Source organism: Hippocampus comes, unplaced genomic scaffold (assembly GCF_001891065.2).
Source record: "Hippocampus comes isolate QL1 unplaced genomic scaffold, H_comes_QL1_v1.1 scaffold1, whole genome shotgun sequence".
Taxonomy (NCBI): domain Eukaryota; kingdom Metazoa; phylum Chordata; class Actinopteri; order Syngnathiformes; family Syngnathidae; genus Hippocampus; species Hippocampus comes.
Genome location: NW_017805010.1, coordinates 3376811 through 3393035, shown reverse-complemented (window position 1 = coordinate 3393035; position 16225 = coordinate 3376811). Strand labels below are relative to the sequence as shown.

Here is a 16225-nt window from a genome sequence, read left to right as displayed (position 1 = left end):
GAGAGAGAGAGAGAGTGTTTGCGCGTGCGTGTGTGTGTGTGTGTGTGTGTGTGTGTGTGTGTGTGTGTGTGCGTGCGTGTGTGTGTGTGTGTAAATATTGCAGTTATACAGATGGTAGTTAAGGCAAACTGTGCAGACACTATTCTCATTTTTTGGTTCAACATTCTTTTCTTTCAAAAGTAGCCCAATATGTTTGTGCTTCCTGATAACACTAGCGCAAGCAGTCCAGCGTTTCACCTGCCTTGAGTTACACACTGGACTCAACTATCGCCTATAGGAAACATATTAATAGGGAAATGTTCATATTCGTACTGGAATGTACAATAGGTAAACATAATGGGGAAATGTTCACATTCTGGCTGTGAGGAAGTTATTGTGGTCGTGAAAATGCATGCTTGGGTAGTTGGCAGTCAAATTGGCCCAACTACTGAAATATTTACAGAGCATGGCAAATTGACTGTCTTGGAAGGAGTAGTAAGACTGTGCTTTCATGGAAAAACACAGACACACACTGACACACATACGCTCACGCACACGCAAGCTGTCTGGATTGTTGAGATATTCGTTTAATACCTTCACAATAGACTAAAACTCCATCCTCACCAGTTAGGGGAATCACAGCACTCAGACTACATTTCTTCCGTTGTGGATGAGGTGGATGCAGGAAGGAATGCAGGAAAATACAACATTTGGATCCAATCTGCAGCAAAAATCCTAAAATATTTTCTGTGGAATCCTTCAAACCGTTGTCATTACGTCTCATAATTAAAGGGGGAATTGCCCGTTTTCAAACTCCTAGCAAGATTTGAATGTATTAATTAACTTGGATGGTTTGGACATTGGAGAGCTTTTTTTACCTGTTGTTGCATTTTCATAAACATGACAAAAACTACAGCTGTACCATGTTGAATCAACTCGTTCAATCATACCGTAGCCCATGTATGACGAATCTTATCAAAGCATCTTTATTGGAGATATTCATACCTCGAGTAGCCTCACTTCCCCTAAGCGAATTTGTGCGAGACATGCACTGTAACGTGCATGGTAAACAAGCTGTCCTTAGCCACGGCTGCTATATTGCTAGCATGAGTTATTCATGATCGAGTGACATGTTGCCCTTTTTTTTTTGGTCTGGGGAGCTGTCCAATTCCTTCTTTTCACTCTTGTTGCGAACCGGGGGTAAATAATCCGGCCAAGAAACCGAGGCTGATGGGTGTGCCCATGTGCGAATGGCATATGATTGGAGAGAATCCTGGGTCACACCTTCTGTCTCCACAGTCTCTGACTGGCTGTTCTTGTGAAGGTCCATCCATCCATTTTCTGATCCGCTTTCTCCTCACAAGGGTCACGGGGCATGCTGGAGCCTATCGCAGCTTTCTTCGGGCAGTAGGCGGAGGACACACACCCTGAACTGGCACACAGAGACGAACAACCATCCGCACTCACACTCACAGCTAAGAACAATTTAGAGTGATCAATCAGCTTGCCAGGAATGTTTCTGGAATGTGGGAGGAAACCGAAGTACTCAGAGAAAACCCACACAGGCATGCGATCGAACCCACGACCTCTGCACTGTGAGGTCGACGTGCTAACCACCCCCCCCCACCGGGTTTTTGTGAAGGTGTTTTTAAAAAATAATAATTAGAATAAAATTAGAGACCTATATTGAGGTCAGGGAGGGAATATCTAAATAATTTAACTGAATGGGTAAAAACAATAAAATATGAACATAGCTGCTTGTGGCTCCCAGTGTTGCCTTTTCCGTGGAAACTGGGTCGAAATGGCTCTTTGAGTGTCAAAGGTTGCCAAATCTTGCATTAGACACTCAGAGGTTCACATTTTGTGCCTTTTTTTTGATACTTAATGCTCCTCTTGCCATCCCAACAGGGAATCTAACCCGATGCATTTCCACACCATTTCTACAGGGTTCCCAATCCCGGAATGGTCCAGCATCAAAAGAGACCATTATGGACTGTCAAGGTCATTCGTGTGGATTGTACATTTAAGACATGCCGATCAATAACTGACATTCAGCTGTTTGATCTCTCATTAGCAAAGACGCATGTTGTCAATAACAGTTTTATATCCAACATCATATATCAGCTTGTCCTCCGAGACTTATCAGTTTTTGAGTGTTGGCAGCTAATATGGAGCTCTGACTGTGAGGCCAGATCCTGTCTGAGGGTCATTATGTTCTTTTTGCAAAGTAGAGAGGCCTCTTCAGCAGTGAGGATGCAATTCGGTCACCTGCACCCTCAAGGAAAGACAGGAAGGAACAAAGAAAGGGAAGGAAGGGCACTGAGGACGGATTTAACTTTTTTTTTTGCTGAGCTAGTCAGCTGAAAACTAATGTCGAGGCAAACAGATGTTACCTGCAAAGACGGTGCCTGATACAGAGCTCGGTTAGCTTTGACCTGCCTTGCACAAACACCTTCATAAACCACCTTCGTTCTTATAGCACCGTTTTTCAACAATGTAGTACTTCTACAACAGGGAACGCTAATGAAAATCTATTTTTTAATACACAGTGTTCAACTGTTATCAATGGAAAGGCAAAAAAAAAAAAATCTGTCTTTGACAAAAAAAGTCACACTTGTGGAAATGCGGCTTCGCAGTGACAGAAATTAAACTGGCAAAAATGTGAAGGGATAAATGGACTGTTGCTTATAATATGAGGAACTTGGTGTCATGTTCTAAAACGTTAATGTTTTGATCTCTCCTTCTGTGTTGGTCTTCTCGTCTTGATGAGACAACTGAAATGTGATTTTCCTGGAAATGGTCTCAATTTTCTCGTGATGCAGGCGCTGGTTGGGCCCAACAACCCCGACAATCAACCCCAAAACAATTTACCGATTTCCCCAGCTCGAGTTTGTCGCAGTCTATATTTAGATTTGATGAGCATGTCGAGGGAGGCAATGTAACACTGAGTGCTTGATCTGCAGCTCAGCAAAAAATGTGCACTTTTCTACATCCAGAAACATCGACTTGGCTTGATTAATCAATAGCCACATTTCTATTTTCTATATTTTTCTCCCCGAAAATTTAAAGTTGGAAATGACCGGCCACCCATGATGAAAAGTGCCACGGAATGGCACCATGAAGTCAAATCTCCGACTCTTGAAGCTGGGGGCAAATGAACCCACTTTAAAATTCTTCATAAGGTAAATGACACGACTAATGAAGTTATGTTCCACAACAATGTGATTGCTGACAATTTAGTCCTTTTCCACTGCGCTTGTGCTAGTGACAGTGCGAAGGTTAGCACCAGTTCTTACTTTTTCCACCATGGAAATAGCTCCGACTTGGCTCTTTGCCAGAGGAAAGCCAAACACGTTCTTTGTAAGAACTAGTTCAGCACCAACTAAGCGCAGCATTGGCCCTGGTGCCAAACTTTCTGGGTGAAAAAGGGGTAATGGAGAGCATCTTGAGATCACTGACATAATGTAAACTTTATTATTCTGTATTTTGATTATTGGTGAAACAGTGAACACTAGTTTCACATCGGTCATAAATTCAAAATTTGCCACATTTTGAGAAAAAATATGGAGGGGTGTCCTGAGACGAGATTGATATCGGATTTGGTCTAATATGATATCAGCCTTTGGTCTAATACGATATCAGATTTATGTAATGCAAATGTTTGGAATAAATGGGTCATATTTTGCATTATATCTAACGTTACTGACTAACGTTCTATGTTTGAAAAGGATCAGTTGATCAAGACTCTTCTAACATCTCATACTAAAAAAATCAATTCAAACATGTATCATTCCTGCTGATATTGTATTGGAATGATATTGGTGTTGCTCAGCGCTCGAGGCTGCAAAATCGTCTCGGAAGTGATAAAGTTGTATCAGGAGATCCCTAAAAATATGCGCACCACCCGTCATGTTGTTCGACCGGCGTGGAAGTAGACTGGCCGTTCTGCAAAAACATTTTCCCGAAATTCCCGATGGCCACCGGTTTGGAGGTTTCTATGAATCTTTGTCTTTTGTGAGGATGTATAAGGAGGAAGTAGAAACTAATTGTTTGGCTGCTACAGGGGGAGAATATCTTCACCGGTAGTTACTGATGATGAAGTTTGCCGTGAAATGCTTCCTGTTTATTGACATTCCCACAGATAGAAGTCCCGGTCGTAGATGGCCTGATGGATAACTCGATTTATTTAATGGCCATAATGCAGTAAGACTTTTCAGCCCGGAGTGAGAAATGTTAATGTGTGTAATTGTGCAAACGCTGCCAGAAGCAATACTGCACACATATCGGTCACATGTGATAAGTCAGAGAGAATGTGAAGACATTTTTTACTCTCATTCCAACAAATTACAATACAGGAAAACTCATGAAAAGAGACCATAAAAAAAAACCTCTTAGATGGCAAGGCAGAACAAAAGCTTCTTTCACACATTGTAAGTGCTGTGTTTTACCCAGCAAGCTTTGACTACAGCGGCCATCAATGATGTATGAGATGCTAAAAACACACACGTTCATTACGGAAGATGACCTCACTGTAACTTGACTAAAACAACCTAGTGTGTACAGCAAACACACGTTGACGCGCACACATACATGCGCTCTACGTCAGAGTTGAAAAACACAATCAAATGAATTTTACTGTTTCTTCTCATTCACTCTTCGTTTGCAAGTCACCACAATACTTCAGTTCATGCTCTCAAGCAAACTTCCATGAATAAGCTGTGAAAAAAAAAAGTGACTTCTTATGGTTGTCATGAGTTGACTTTCTCACAAATCTGGATTGCTCATACAGCACTACTGTTTTGGAAGTCTGATCTTTCTTGCTTCCCCACAGGGTGTTTCTACGTCAGCTACCTGACACTGTGATGTGAAACCAGCAATGCAATTTCTCCTCATTCTGTTCCTGGAGTAGAACGGATGTGATGATTCACCATTGACCAATCAATAGAGAGCCGTGGGCCCACATCTGCCCTTTTGCTCCTCTGCCATCGTGGGCAGAAGTCCAACAAATATGGTCCAAGTTTTATCTAGTACCCTTGACAATTTTGCTCGAAACCGATACCAAACTGTCAGGGCTATCAGGCAATCAGACCCTTGAGACACTCTTTGCACAAGGAGGGTGAACGGGTGTCATCCATTACAATCTCCGAACAGCTTTGGAAACAGTTTGCTCGTCTGCCCCTTTTTATTGTCTCAGGGATCGTCCTAACACACAAACTTTTAAAGGGCTGGGGAAAAACACAATGTACAGTATTTTGAGGTAAGTGGACGAGTCATGCTGACGATTGGCTTGTGAGAGCAGCTGTGGCCGTTATCTCCACTTCCAGGTTGCGATCAGGAACAAGCTGGTATCTTCAGCATGATAACCTACTTTGATTCGCACACCGTGTACTTTTCTTTTCACTACGTATGTCAATGAAGTCCTTGCAGTGCCGCACTAGTAGGTTGATTATACATCTAGAAGCAGATAGTGATAAATGAAATACAAATACTCTTACACAAACTGAACCAAAATGCTCCGTGGAAATGACTACAGTGAAATTCCCATGTGTAGTCTGCAGTATAAAATCTTGATCATCTCCCACATAATAATTGACCGATTTAAGAATTTTGTCAAACGTATGGAACCCATTTTCGATTCATCATGGCCTGAAGCAATTCATGCAAAATTTTGTGCAGTATTTTGTTGCAACCAGCAAAGGTTTCAACTAGAAGAACACAAAGGTGTGATTTAGGCGTGACCATTCTAGCTGTGATTCCCCCCCCAACCCCCACCACACACTGTCACTTAATGATTTTCAAATTACCATGCCTAATTAGTGCAACATCTAATCAGCCCTCTGATAACCTAATGATTCTGAACCAAAATTGGGTTTTGTGTTCTGTCCATTAAACCAGAATAGGGTTCATCACAAAGATATTGGGGTTGTGGTCAAGGACTCTCAAAAACTGCTGCCAACAAAGTTGGGAGCGTAGGACTATTTAAAATGTCTTGGAAAGATGGAGAATTACCAGTCAGGGAATACAGGGGTCTCAATGTAAGACTTTTAGATAGAATTCATAAGATAAGTACAAAAAAAAAATGAACATGTTGGTGAATGAGGTCATTTATATTAACGTGGACAATTACTTCCCAAAGTGAACAGGTGACACCTACTGTAATTCCAAGTTCTTGTGGTGTGTGGCGTCATTACCCTTTACTGTAATGAATGTCGCTCATGTCGGATTCTTTTTCATCTGCTGCATTGGTCCCAGTTTCGAATTTCACCGGGCGTTCTCCATTAGCTCGGCATTGGATTCTTTCCAGGAGATCTTGTCTATAGGAGGTCCCCGAGGGTGTGTCCTGCCGTGTCTCATGCTATCATAATCCAGTTATCTCACATCCAATGAAATGCTAGCTGGAAGTCATTTTGGCATGGGAGGGGCGTTTGCAGAAATGATTTTTTTTCCACTACGACTTCAATGACTCAAAATCCATCATGTGCTTGTCTCATATTCATTGAATTGATAGATTCTTACTGATTACTTTAAGCTGCAGTAGTAGCTGTGCAATCAAATCTTTTTCGCGATCGCTGAAATCAAAAGCTTGCTATTATCTATCTTCGTTTCTTCTATCAAACTTATTTGGTCTAAAATTTCCCTTCCTTTCCTATTCACTTCTGCTATCATTAGTCATCCTTAATGAGCTACTTGGCCAGTCTCTGCAAATGAGAGCACCGCCCAGACATGATTCATCCATTTTCCCAACTGGGTTTATTCAAATTCTTGGAATCAAGTCTTTTGTCTTAAATTGACCTATGTGGCCAAAGCCCAGCGTTGAATCTGAAGTGAACTAAGAATCTTGGTTGCTTCAGACCCATGGCCACCTTGCCAAACAGTCAATTTCCCCTTGTCATTTTTCTTTGACGTTACATGCCATTGAAGAGAGAGAATTTGACTTTCTTGACGCTTGTAAACAAAATAGTAATTTGTCACTATCGTATAACGATCGCATACTTACGGTCTTCTCTTCTTGTGATCTTTCCTAGTTTCCTCCTGGTCTTTTCCTGTCTCATTCTCTCAGTTTTTGCCACCATTAGAGAGTTCAAAAATAGCTCAGAGAGTGCCTTGTACATCCTGGTGGGTATCCCTTCCAGAATTTAATGCACAACTTAATTTGTGTGTACCCTTCAGCCCAAACTGTGAACGCCACCCTTTTGTTTCTGCTCCAACAGGAAATTGTGACCATCGTGGTGTTTGGAGTGGAGTACATTGTGCGGATATGGGCTGCTGGCTGCTGCTGTCGATACAGAGGATGGAGAGGGAGGCTCAAATTTGCCAGGAAGCCTTTCTGTGTGATAGGTGAGACACGTTCACGTCAAATGTCCACCTAGATTCTCTGTCGGTGTGTTTTTTGGGCGACGGTGTTCAATGTGGCATGCCGCTGTCGTCAGACATGATGGTCCTGGTCGCCTCGGTGTCGGTGCTGGCAGCTGGATCGCAAGGCAATGTTTTTGCCACATCGGCCATCAGGAGTCTGAGGTTCTTACAGATCCTTCGCATGCTGCGTATGGACCGTCGTGGCGGAACTTGGAAGCTACTTGGATCAGTCGTGTACGCCCACAGCAAGGTGGGCAGACACGCGGCATGTACCGTAGAATCGCGTGCTGTTGGTCGAATTTCAACCCATGAAAAAGTGAATGGAACGTTCCGTTCCACGAATCAAACTTTGTCATCATAAAAAAAATTGTTAATCACATGGGAAATGGTTACATAAATGTTGCAAAATCCTTTGTCCGCAGTCAGCTACGTTAAGCTCCGGCTGGCCGTGACCCTGAAAAGGATAAGCATGATAGAATACGGATAGACTCTCATTGTATTAGATTATCGGTATCCTTCGCTAGCAAATTGCTGCCTGAGTGACACACTTAAAGTGCAGTCGTGTATCCTGTTAATGCATCCTAAAAGTGAAGTATTAGCGAGCACTATAAGGCAGCAACCCACAGAAGGCAGTTTATGTGAATGTGAGGTGCTGAGAAGGAGCCACAGCTGATGGGTAAACATTCAAAGAGAAGACACGAAATCAAATGGAACTTTGAGTTATGAACATCCCTTTTTACAAACAATCTGAGTTAGACACAACATTTTTGTACAAAAATGACCTGTATTTTTTTTTTCTGGATCTACGTTGTATCCCTCTGTGACATAGCGCGGAAAGCCATAGGCAGACGTTCCACCTCGGCATACTTTGATCATCCAATCACCATTCTAATAGCAGTTGCGTACAATGAGTATGCTACCCCCCAAAAAAACAAGTTTCACTGGATCGGTGTGCCAGAATCAAATCAACCAATGAATTAGAAAAGAAACACTCCAATCTAAATTTCCCATGTCATTATGAAAAGAAGACTCTTTTCGAACAAAGGAGCTCTGTCTTGTTTTAAATGTTCAGTGTTTTATTTCTTTATAAAAGTGTATTTTAACTTATTTCTATATTGCATCATATTTCTTTTGAACCACACACTGGTAAAAAGTAAGGATGATTTAAGTTTGGGGCCAGAACGGATTAATTGCATTTCCATTCATTGCAATGGAAATCATTACCTTGATTTATGAACATTTCATGTTAGAAACATGGTCAAGGAACCGATTAAATTTGTAAATTGAGGTTCCACCGTACTTGCCTGAGATGAACACCATCATGTCCAGTTTTCTAACCATTTTAACGTCTCATAGTATTACTTGGTCTGCTGATGCTTCCTGCATCGCTTGTACGTACAGGAGCTCATCACAGCGTGGTACATCGGATTCCTATGTCTCATTTTGGCTTCATTCCTGGTCTACTCGGTGGAGAAGGAGTCCAACAAAGAGTTTGAGACCTATGCAGATGCCCTTTGGTGGGGACTGGTAGGACTCATCCATACTTCTTAATAATAATAATGGTCAAACCTACAGGTATTTGTTCATTCGCTTCATCATTTCCTCGAAGAAATGTCTTTTTTAAAATCTTTCCCCAGATAACTCTTACCACCATTGGCTATGGAGATAAAGTTCCAAAGACTTGGAATGGGCGCTTACTGGCGGCCACCTTCAGTATGATTGGTGTGGCCTTCTTTGCGCTTCCTGCTGTAAGTAACATACAGCATGTGCTTTGTTCGGTAGTGCATCATAAAGAAAGCTTTGGTTTGCTTGCTGCCGAAGATGTAAAATGTGTATCCATCCAACTTCCAAGACACCTGGGGTAGGCTCCAGCATGCCCGCAACCCTCGTGAGGATAAGCGGCTTGGACAATGAAGAAAAAGAAGAAGAAGATTTGGACCATAATATGTCAGAAAATAGGCAAATATTTTGATAATTGTTTTCCAAAGCAAAAGCATAGGTTTGAAAATGTCTTACTTTGATTAAGTACAAATATGATCAGTCTACCTTCATGCTTTTGTCAACCCACGAAAACACTCAATTTTCACAAGATCTTTATCTCCTTCACATTCACACACCTCCTCTGTGGCCGACTCCGGATGTATATGTTACTCATTATGACACGCTCAGCTTTTTACCTCTGATTCAAAGATGTCAGAGTCAGCAGTTATACGGGTTCATTGTACCCTTTGTGGGAAAGAAAAAAAACCTATCATGCAATGTCAGCACTCAGTTGACAGGGAGTTGTGTCTGTGAAACAAAATTTACACTTTCGCTACTTTTGCTAGAGCCTACGAGCTGCCTTTGGGCAAATGGTCACGAGGCAATCACAGAGCACATATATAGACAAATAATAATTCACACTCATATTCACACCCATGATGGACTACTAGTGGCTAGCATCTTCACCTTTCGGTGTACAATAAAGTTTTCTTCTCTTCTCGCGTTCGTCACTTTTTTTTTTTTTCCAAAATGTATTTTTGTGTCAAGCACAAGTCTAGCACAAACTGCAGTCTTAACTGTGTGCATTTTCATTTTTTTGGTATTTTCATGGATGGCTGTAGTTACAAATGGGCATTTCCACTGTTGTGGGCGTGAACACAGCCGAATTGAATCAATCGGCTTCCCTCATTCCATTCGGCCCACCTGTCGGAAGGAGAGCGGTGTTTATAAGGAACTGCAAGATCACCATGCGTGGATTATGTTAAATTGGCCACTGCGAAGTGAGCACTTTGAGACTGCCTTCAGATGAGAAGATGATAACACTAATTATAATGCATTCAGTTAATTGATTTCTATAATGATTGTGAGATTCTGATGCATGCTGATGTCATATTTATGAATGAAATACGATGACATATACTACAAAAACAGTATCAGCAAAACACAGCATCTGTCTGCCTCAGCATCGCCAAAACTTAGACCTGGTTTTACATGGTCTAAAGCCTGGTCTACTTTCTTTTCCCCAATTGTCAATTGCGCCGATAACGTGTAATAGAAATTGCCTTTTGTCTGCAGGAACAGCCAGTGAGACCCAGTGCAGTGTGTCATATTCCTAAATGCAGTAAAGTAGACTTGCCCCGGCATAAAAATTAAACTATTAGACGTTTCGTTTAAAACACAGAAGTAGTTTCGACATTATGTACTAACATTAAACTACATACAACATAGTCTGTTGCTTTTCACTGCATCTGGAAAATAAAAGATTGATTTTTAAAATCCACTGTGATCCTTTGTAGGGCATCCTCGGTTCTGGTTTTGCCCTCAAAGTCCAAGAGCAGCACAGGCAGAAACATTTTGAAAAGAGACGCAATCCTGCAGCAAGCCTCATCCAGGTACCTGTTTGAATGTCGCAATGTTTCACTTGGCTCGCTTGTCTTTGTCAGAAACCATCACCGCCATAATTTTGTGCCACATCTCCCTCAAGGCTGCATGGAGGTTTTATGCAACCAACCTTTCCCGCACGGATCTGATATCCACTTGGGATTTTTATGAGCAGACTGTAGCAACCCCGATGTACAGGTAGGCTATCGTTCAATCCGATGTTCCCTCACAAAAGTATGAATAAAACGGTGTCAGAAAAATTCCAGGGCTGATGTCACAAACACAAGCCCAAATTACAAATTACAAACTACGAGTTTTCCCCTTCAGTGTGAGCCAGACTGCCAAGCAGCACGTCTACAAAGAGATTCTGAGACATTTGCTTTGTTTAGTGCAAGAAAAAAGGGGAGAATTGTGGCATGACAACTTGTGGCTGCTTCACCATGACAACGCATCTGCTTACCATACCCTAACCTTAGTTTGAAACCCTACTTTGAAACCCTAACCCTAGTTTGAAATCTTTATTGTAAACCCTAACTCTAATTTGAAATTCTACTTTGAAAGCCTAACCATAGTTTGAAACCCTAATTGGAAAACCTAACCCTAGTTTGAAATCTTAACCCTACTTTGAAACTCTGTTGAAACCCTAAACCTAACCTAAAACCCCAATTGAAAGCCCTAATCTTAGTTTGAAACAGTGATCAGAAACACTAACCTAATATGAAACCCTACTTTGAATTCCTAACCCTAGTTTGAAACCCTTGTTTGAAATCCTAATACCAGGTTGAACCCTTATTTTGAAACCCTAACCATAGGTAGAAACACTAATTGGAAACCCCAACTATAGTTTCAAACCCCACTTTGAAACCCTAATCCTAATTGTAAACCCTACTTTGAAACCCTAACTGTAGTTTGAAACCCTAACCCTAGATTGAAACCCTACTTTGAAACCCTAACCCTAGTTTGAATCCCTAATCAGAAGCCCTAACCATAGTTTAAAAGCCTACTTTGAAACCCTAACCTTAGTTTGAAACCCTAATTAGAAACCCTTTCCTAGTCTGAAACCTGAAGCCTAGTTTGAAATTCTTCTTTGAAACCCTGCCCCTAGTTTGAAATCCTAAATGGAAAACCTAACTCTAGTTTGAAAACCTACTTTGAAACCCTTACTGTAGTTTGAAACTATAAATGGAAGCCCTAACCATTATTCGAAGGCCTCCTTTGATACCCTAACCCTAATTTGGAACTCATACATGGCAATTTTCCGCGGATCCGCGGAAATCCGCCGTTTTATTTCTTAAATTGATCATTTTTGTGAATCGTCTAAATCCGTTGAGAAAATTTTAGGGGCGGTCAGGTACCTTATCGTCGAGTTTTCACGAGCTCTCCCGAACAGTCTCTCCGTTTTCCGTTTGTAAACAGCCCTGCGATTGGACGTGTATGAAAGCTTCAACTAATCAGATCACTGAAGGCATTATTTGTTGCGGAAGTCTTAGCTCGATTATAAACGGCCCAGCGATTGGTTAACGACAAGCGATTGGACCAATCAAATTGCATGTAACATATTGCTTTACCTGATTCATGGCGGCCTGTTCGTCTCGCAAATTCATTGTTCTGGGATCGTTTTGAGCGGAATTATGAAAATTTTGACGAAAGATCAGGAGTCTTCAATCCTAAAAACTGACTCAAATGTCAAGAATAAATTCCGATTGGACTGGCTTGACAGAAAAGTCACTGTAAAGGTTAAAATTGGTTCCAAGTTCGACGAAGTTACAGAAGCTCTTGGACAATAAGCTTTGACGTAGCAGGCAAAGCTTATTGTGTGTATTGTAGTGACTTAATTAACTATGGCTCCCGTGGATGCGTGGCACTGACAGATCATGCAACAAAAGTGAAAAAACATGCCGACAAAATCGCCATTCGACGGAGCAATTATCCTTTGGGATCGGCATTTCAATTTTATTTGGTATGCATTTGTAGCAACAGCATGATAACATTTATTTGTTTTTATTTGCGTTTTATATTCATATTGATAATTCACGTTTTGTCTTGGATAATAAAGCACGGTTATGCATAATAAATTGTATGCATAATATTCACTATCACTGTATGAGGTAAGAATCAACAGCTTTTTATCACATTTACACAACACTTTATGAATACAAGTCATGAACAAATCTTAAATATGGCAGGGGATGTGTTTACTTTTTTTGTTTTGATTTTGAGCAGCAAATTTTGAGTTACATATTTTTGCTCACCAGGAATGCATAGGCAAAATTGCACAAATTTTCACTTGAAAGAATAGTGGCGATCTTGGGATTTTTTTCTGTTCAATTTTCAAACTGTGTAAATTTAATACACTTCATCTTCAGCATGTTTAGTGCCACTTTTGTAAGTAACCACGCCCCCGTCCAGGCCACGCCCCCGTCCAGGCCACGCCCCTTCCGCTTTTTTCATCACTCGCCATTGCCATGTATGGGAACTCTACTTTGAAAACCTAACCAAATTTTGAAATCCTTATTTGAAACCCTAACCCTAGATTTATATTCTACTTTGAAGCCCTAACCAAACCTAGTCTGAAACCCCAGTTGAAAACTCGAACCCTAGTTTGAAACCCTACTAAGAAACCCTAACCCTAATTTGAAAGTCTACTACGAAACCCTAAACCTAGTTTTCAATTTTAATTGGAAACCCTCATCCTAGTTTGGAACCCTAATTGAAACCATTCATCCCAGTTTGAACGTTCAGTTCACAAGCTGCTTTAGTGACTGTCACAGCCAACATTTTATCCTGGAGCTGGATATTGCAGCTTGTCTGCTCTGCTTAGAAATCCTCTATTTCATTCCAAGTCGTAAATGAAGGTGGAAAGGTGATGAGCCGCGCAAAAGTCAACTGTCAGAGTGAATGCAATTAACACCCGCAGGCGAAAATCAACCTTTGGTCAGCAGGGGAGTGAGTATATTTTTACAGAATAGCTGAACGTTGCAAGTGTCTTTCTCCCTTTTCAGATTGATTCCGCCGTTGAATCAATTGGATCTGCTGAGGAATCTAAAAGGAAGGTCTTTCAGGTACCGTCACCACACTAAGGAAGACCAACTACTAAAGTGGAATCTCTAAAATCAAACATAATCCATTACAGGAAGCTGGTCTACCACTCCATCATATTCCAATTCAAAAAAGGACATCATACACCCATTGTTGATTGTACGAATAACATAGTCAACATTTTAACCCTTTCGGGGACAGCGGTTAGTACAGTGGACAGTTTATCATGTTATCAGGTTGCAGGTTATCACTATTGGTCCATGAAAGGGTGACCCAAACAAGAAGTTACCTTGAAGTTTTAATGTGGTGGTTTGTCGGTTGTTTTGATTTTATTATCCATTCACAGTTTTGTAGTCATGATTTTGAATGTGGCACCCCTGCTTCAACGTGTGTCAGTGGTTACATCACGATAAACGAGAGGTGACATTTTAAACTGGGAATGCATCTCAACATGCAGAAGTCGCCCAGTGGCTTGTCTACTATCATTCATTTTTTAATTTATTACTTTAACCGGATTTTCAAAGACAACCATGATTTTTAAAGGCTGCTTGGAATACGTCGTTTGATTAAATTATCTGCCCCTCTGAGCCAATTGTTACAATCTCCATTCTGACCAATGTGCCCATTCTGTTCACAGGAAGGAGTCCCAAACAGAAACCTCTCCCAGGTCTGTAATATGATTGATTTAGTTGTCTCTTCTTCCTGTTGGCTTCTCTTCAACTCTGCTTTTAGCTGCTGCTGAGCCACTCTTCTTGGGGGGAGCATACGTGTGTGTGTGTGTGTGTGTGTGTGTGTGTGTGTGTGTGTGTGTGTGTGTGTGTGTGTGTGTGTGTGTGTGTGTGTGTGTGTGTGCGCGTGCGTGTCTATTTGGCAGCCATGGGTGTGGCTGTGCGTCCCGAATTCCTCCTTCAAGAATGGCCATGCTGCATTTGCATACAGTGTGTAATGCTCAGGGATGAGTGCTCACAGCTTCCTTAAACATCCCATCAATAAGCTGATTTTTGACAGCAAAGCATTCGACATCACCACAGGAAAAAGTGTTTTGACTTTTTTTTTTTTTTTAAACACTTTTCAATGCTTTTGCTTGTCGCCCGCTTCCCTCAAACTGGAGAAATATTGACATCGCATCAACACTTTATTGTGACTGCGGGAATTAGAGTGAAATCAAAACACCAAAATGTTGAAATTTATCATTTAGGGCGTCGATGCTCACAGAGAAACGCGATTTGCAATAAAGTGTCTTTACAAACACGATGTAGCACATACCGCTGTTTTTGGCACTGTACCCACTCTTTGTTTTTGTCTCCTCTAACTGCTCCAGTAATGAGAATGCACACAAAGACAGACTTTGTGGTTGCTGTCCAAGAACTTTTAGGTATCGTTATTGCACAGATACCACCCACTGCACTGCAAGTTTGTGTCTCACCGCCCCGTACCTCACTTCCAATCCAATTTCTTTTTTCTTTCTTCTTTTTTTGTTGTTGCAGATGTGATAAATTTGGGTCATGTGAAAATTGCAATTTTTTTGCATCTTAAGTGCACCACTCGATCCAGCAAATAGTGTTGTGCTCGAAAGAAAAAGACAGGATGTAATTCAATTGTAAATAAAATATATTAATTATTGTATGAATACGGAAAAATACATTTTCAATTTCTCGTCATTGTTTCCTAATCTAATCCTGTAACCCGATAGCACGTTAAGGTGTCCACTGTAGTAACCGCTGTCCCTGAAAGGATTCCACTTGAAGAAATAATATTTGCACCTATATATAAAATCACAACCCCTTTTCTTGGGTACGGTAACATAACACATTGCCTGCCCAGCATATGTGCCATCTGTAAAGCTGACAACGCAGGGGAGTTTACAGACCATGGGGGCCATGGAGCAAAAGCTGCAATACTACAATACAGACCCAAAAAGAATTTGGGATTACAAAGGGATTTGCGGCATATCTGTGTTCAAGTAAAGAGAGCACCTTTTAGAAAGAAACACCGTTTTATTTATTTATTTTTATTAACCTATTAAAGCTAATGTATTTTTACATTTATTTGAATCGGGTTATAATGAAAGTTTTTTTATTTGCTTGCTGCCTTTTTGCCACTACTGTCGATCTTCTGTCTTCTGTTCACAAAGAACATCGAGTATGATCCTTTCTTTCTTTATCGCATGATTTGTGTCGTCCTTTTGCACACACAGTCGAAAGAGACACCACCGCTCATCCTTTTGAGATGTCACTTTGCTTCCCATGCATGCTTGCTTGTAGCTTTCTGCTGCTTGCCTGACCTGCTGAATGTGCCCTACTATGTTCCGATACGGACATGGCTTCCACTGCTGTAGGTTCTCTTGAGGTAAGCGTCACACGAGCGTGGTACCTTTTTACACTTGAACAAATAAGAAGATAACGAGACAAATATTGTTGACTTAACAGATTATGACTTTATATACCGGTAAATACGACGTGCTATTATTTCCACAAAGGCTCACCAT

General features: G+C 41.1%; 1 protein-coding gene across 5 annotated transcripts in view; it reads left to right on the top strand.

Moving 5' to 3' along the window:
* LOC109511836 (potassium voltage-gated channel subfamily KQT member 2-like) overlaps positions 1-16084 on the top strand; it is a 17624-nt gene extending 1540 nt beyond the window's left edge. Inside the window, exons 2-11 of one of the 5 annotated variants that reach the window (XM_019863182.1) lie at positions 7005-7095; positions 7191-7317; positions 7410-7585; positions 8737-8862; positions 8973-9083; positions 10614-10709; positions 10802-10896; positions 13701-13760; positions 14375-14404; positions 16002-16084. In XM_019863182.1, coding sequence (XP_019718741.1) covers positions 7005-7095; positions 7191-7317; positions 7410-7585; positions 8737-8862; positions 8973-9083; positions 10614-10709; positions 10802-10896; positions 13701-13760; positions 14375-14404; positions 16002-16020 — 931 coding nt within the window. In that variant the 3' untranslated portion in view covers positions 16021-16084. Of the gene's footprint in view, positions 1-7004; positions 7096-7190; positions 7318-7409; positions 7586-8736; positions 8863-8972; positions 9084-10613; positions 10710-10801; positions 10901-13700; positions 13761-14374; positions 15300-16001 lie in introns of those variants that run through there. The other 4 variants (XM_019863179.1, XM_019863181.1, XM_019863183.1 and 1 more) reach the window with 4 other exon arrangements.
* Positions 16085-16225: the final 141 nt, after the last annotated feature.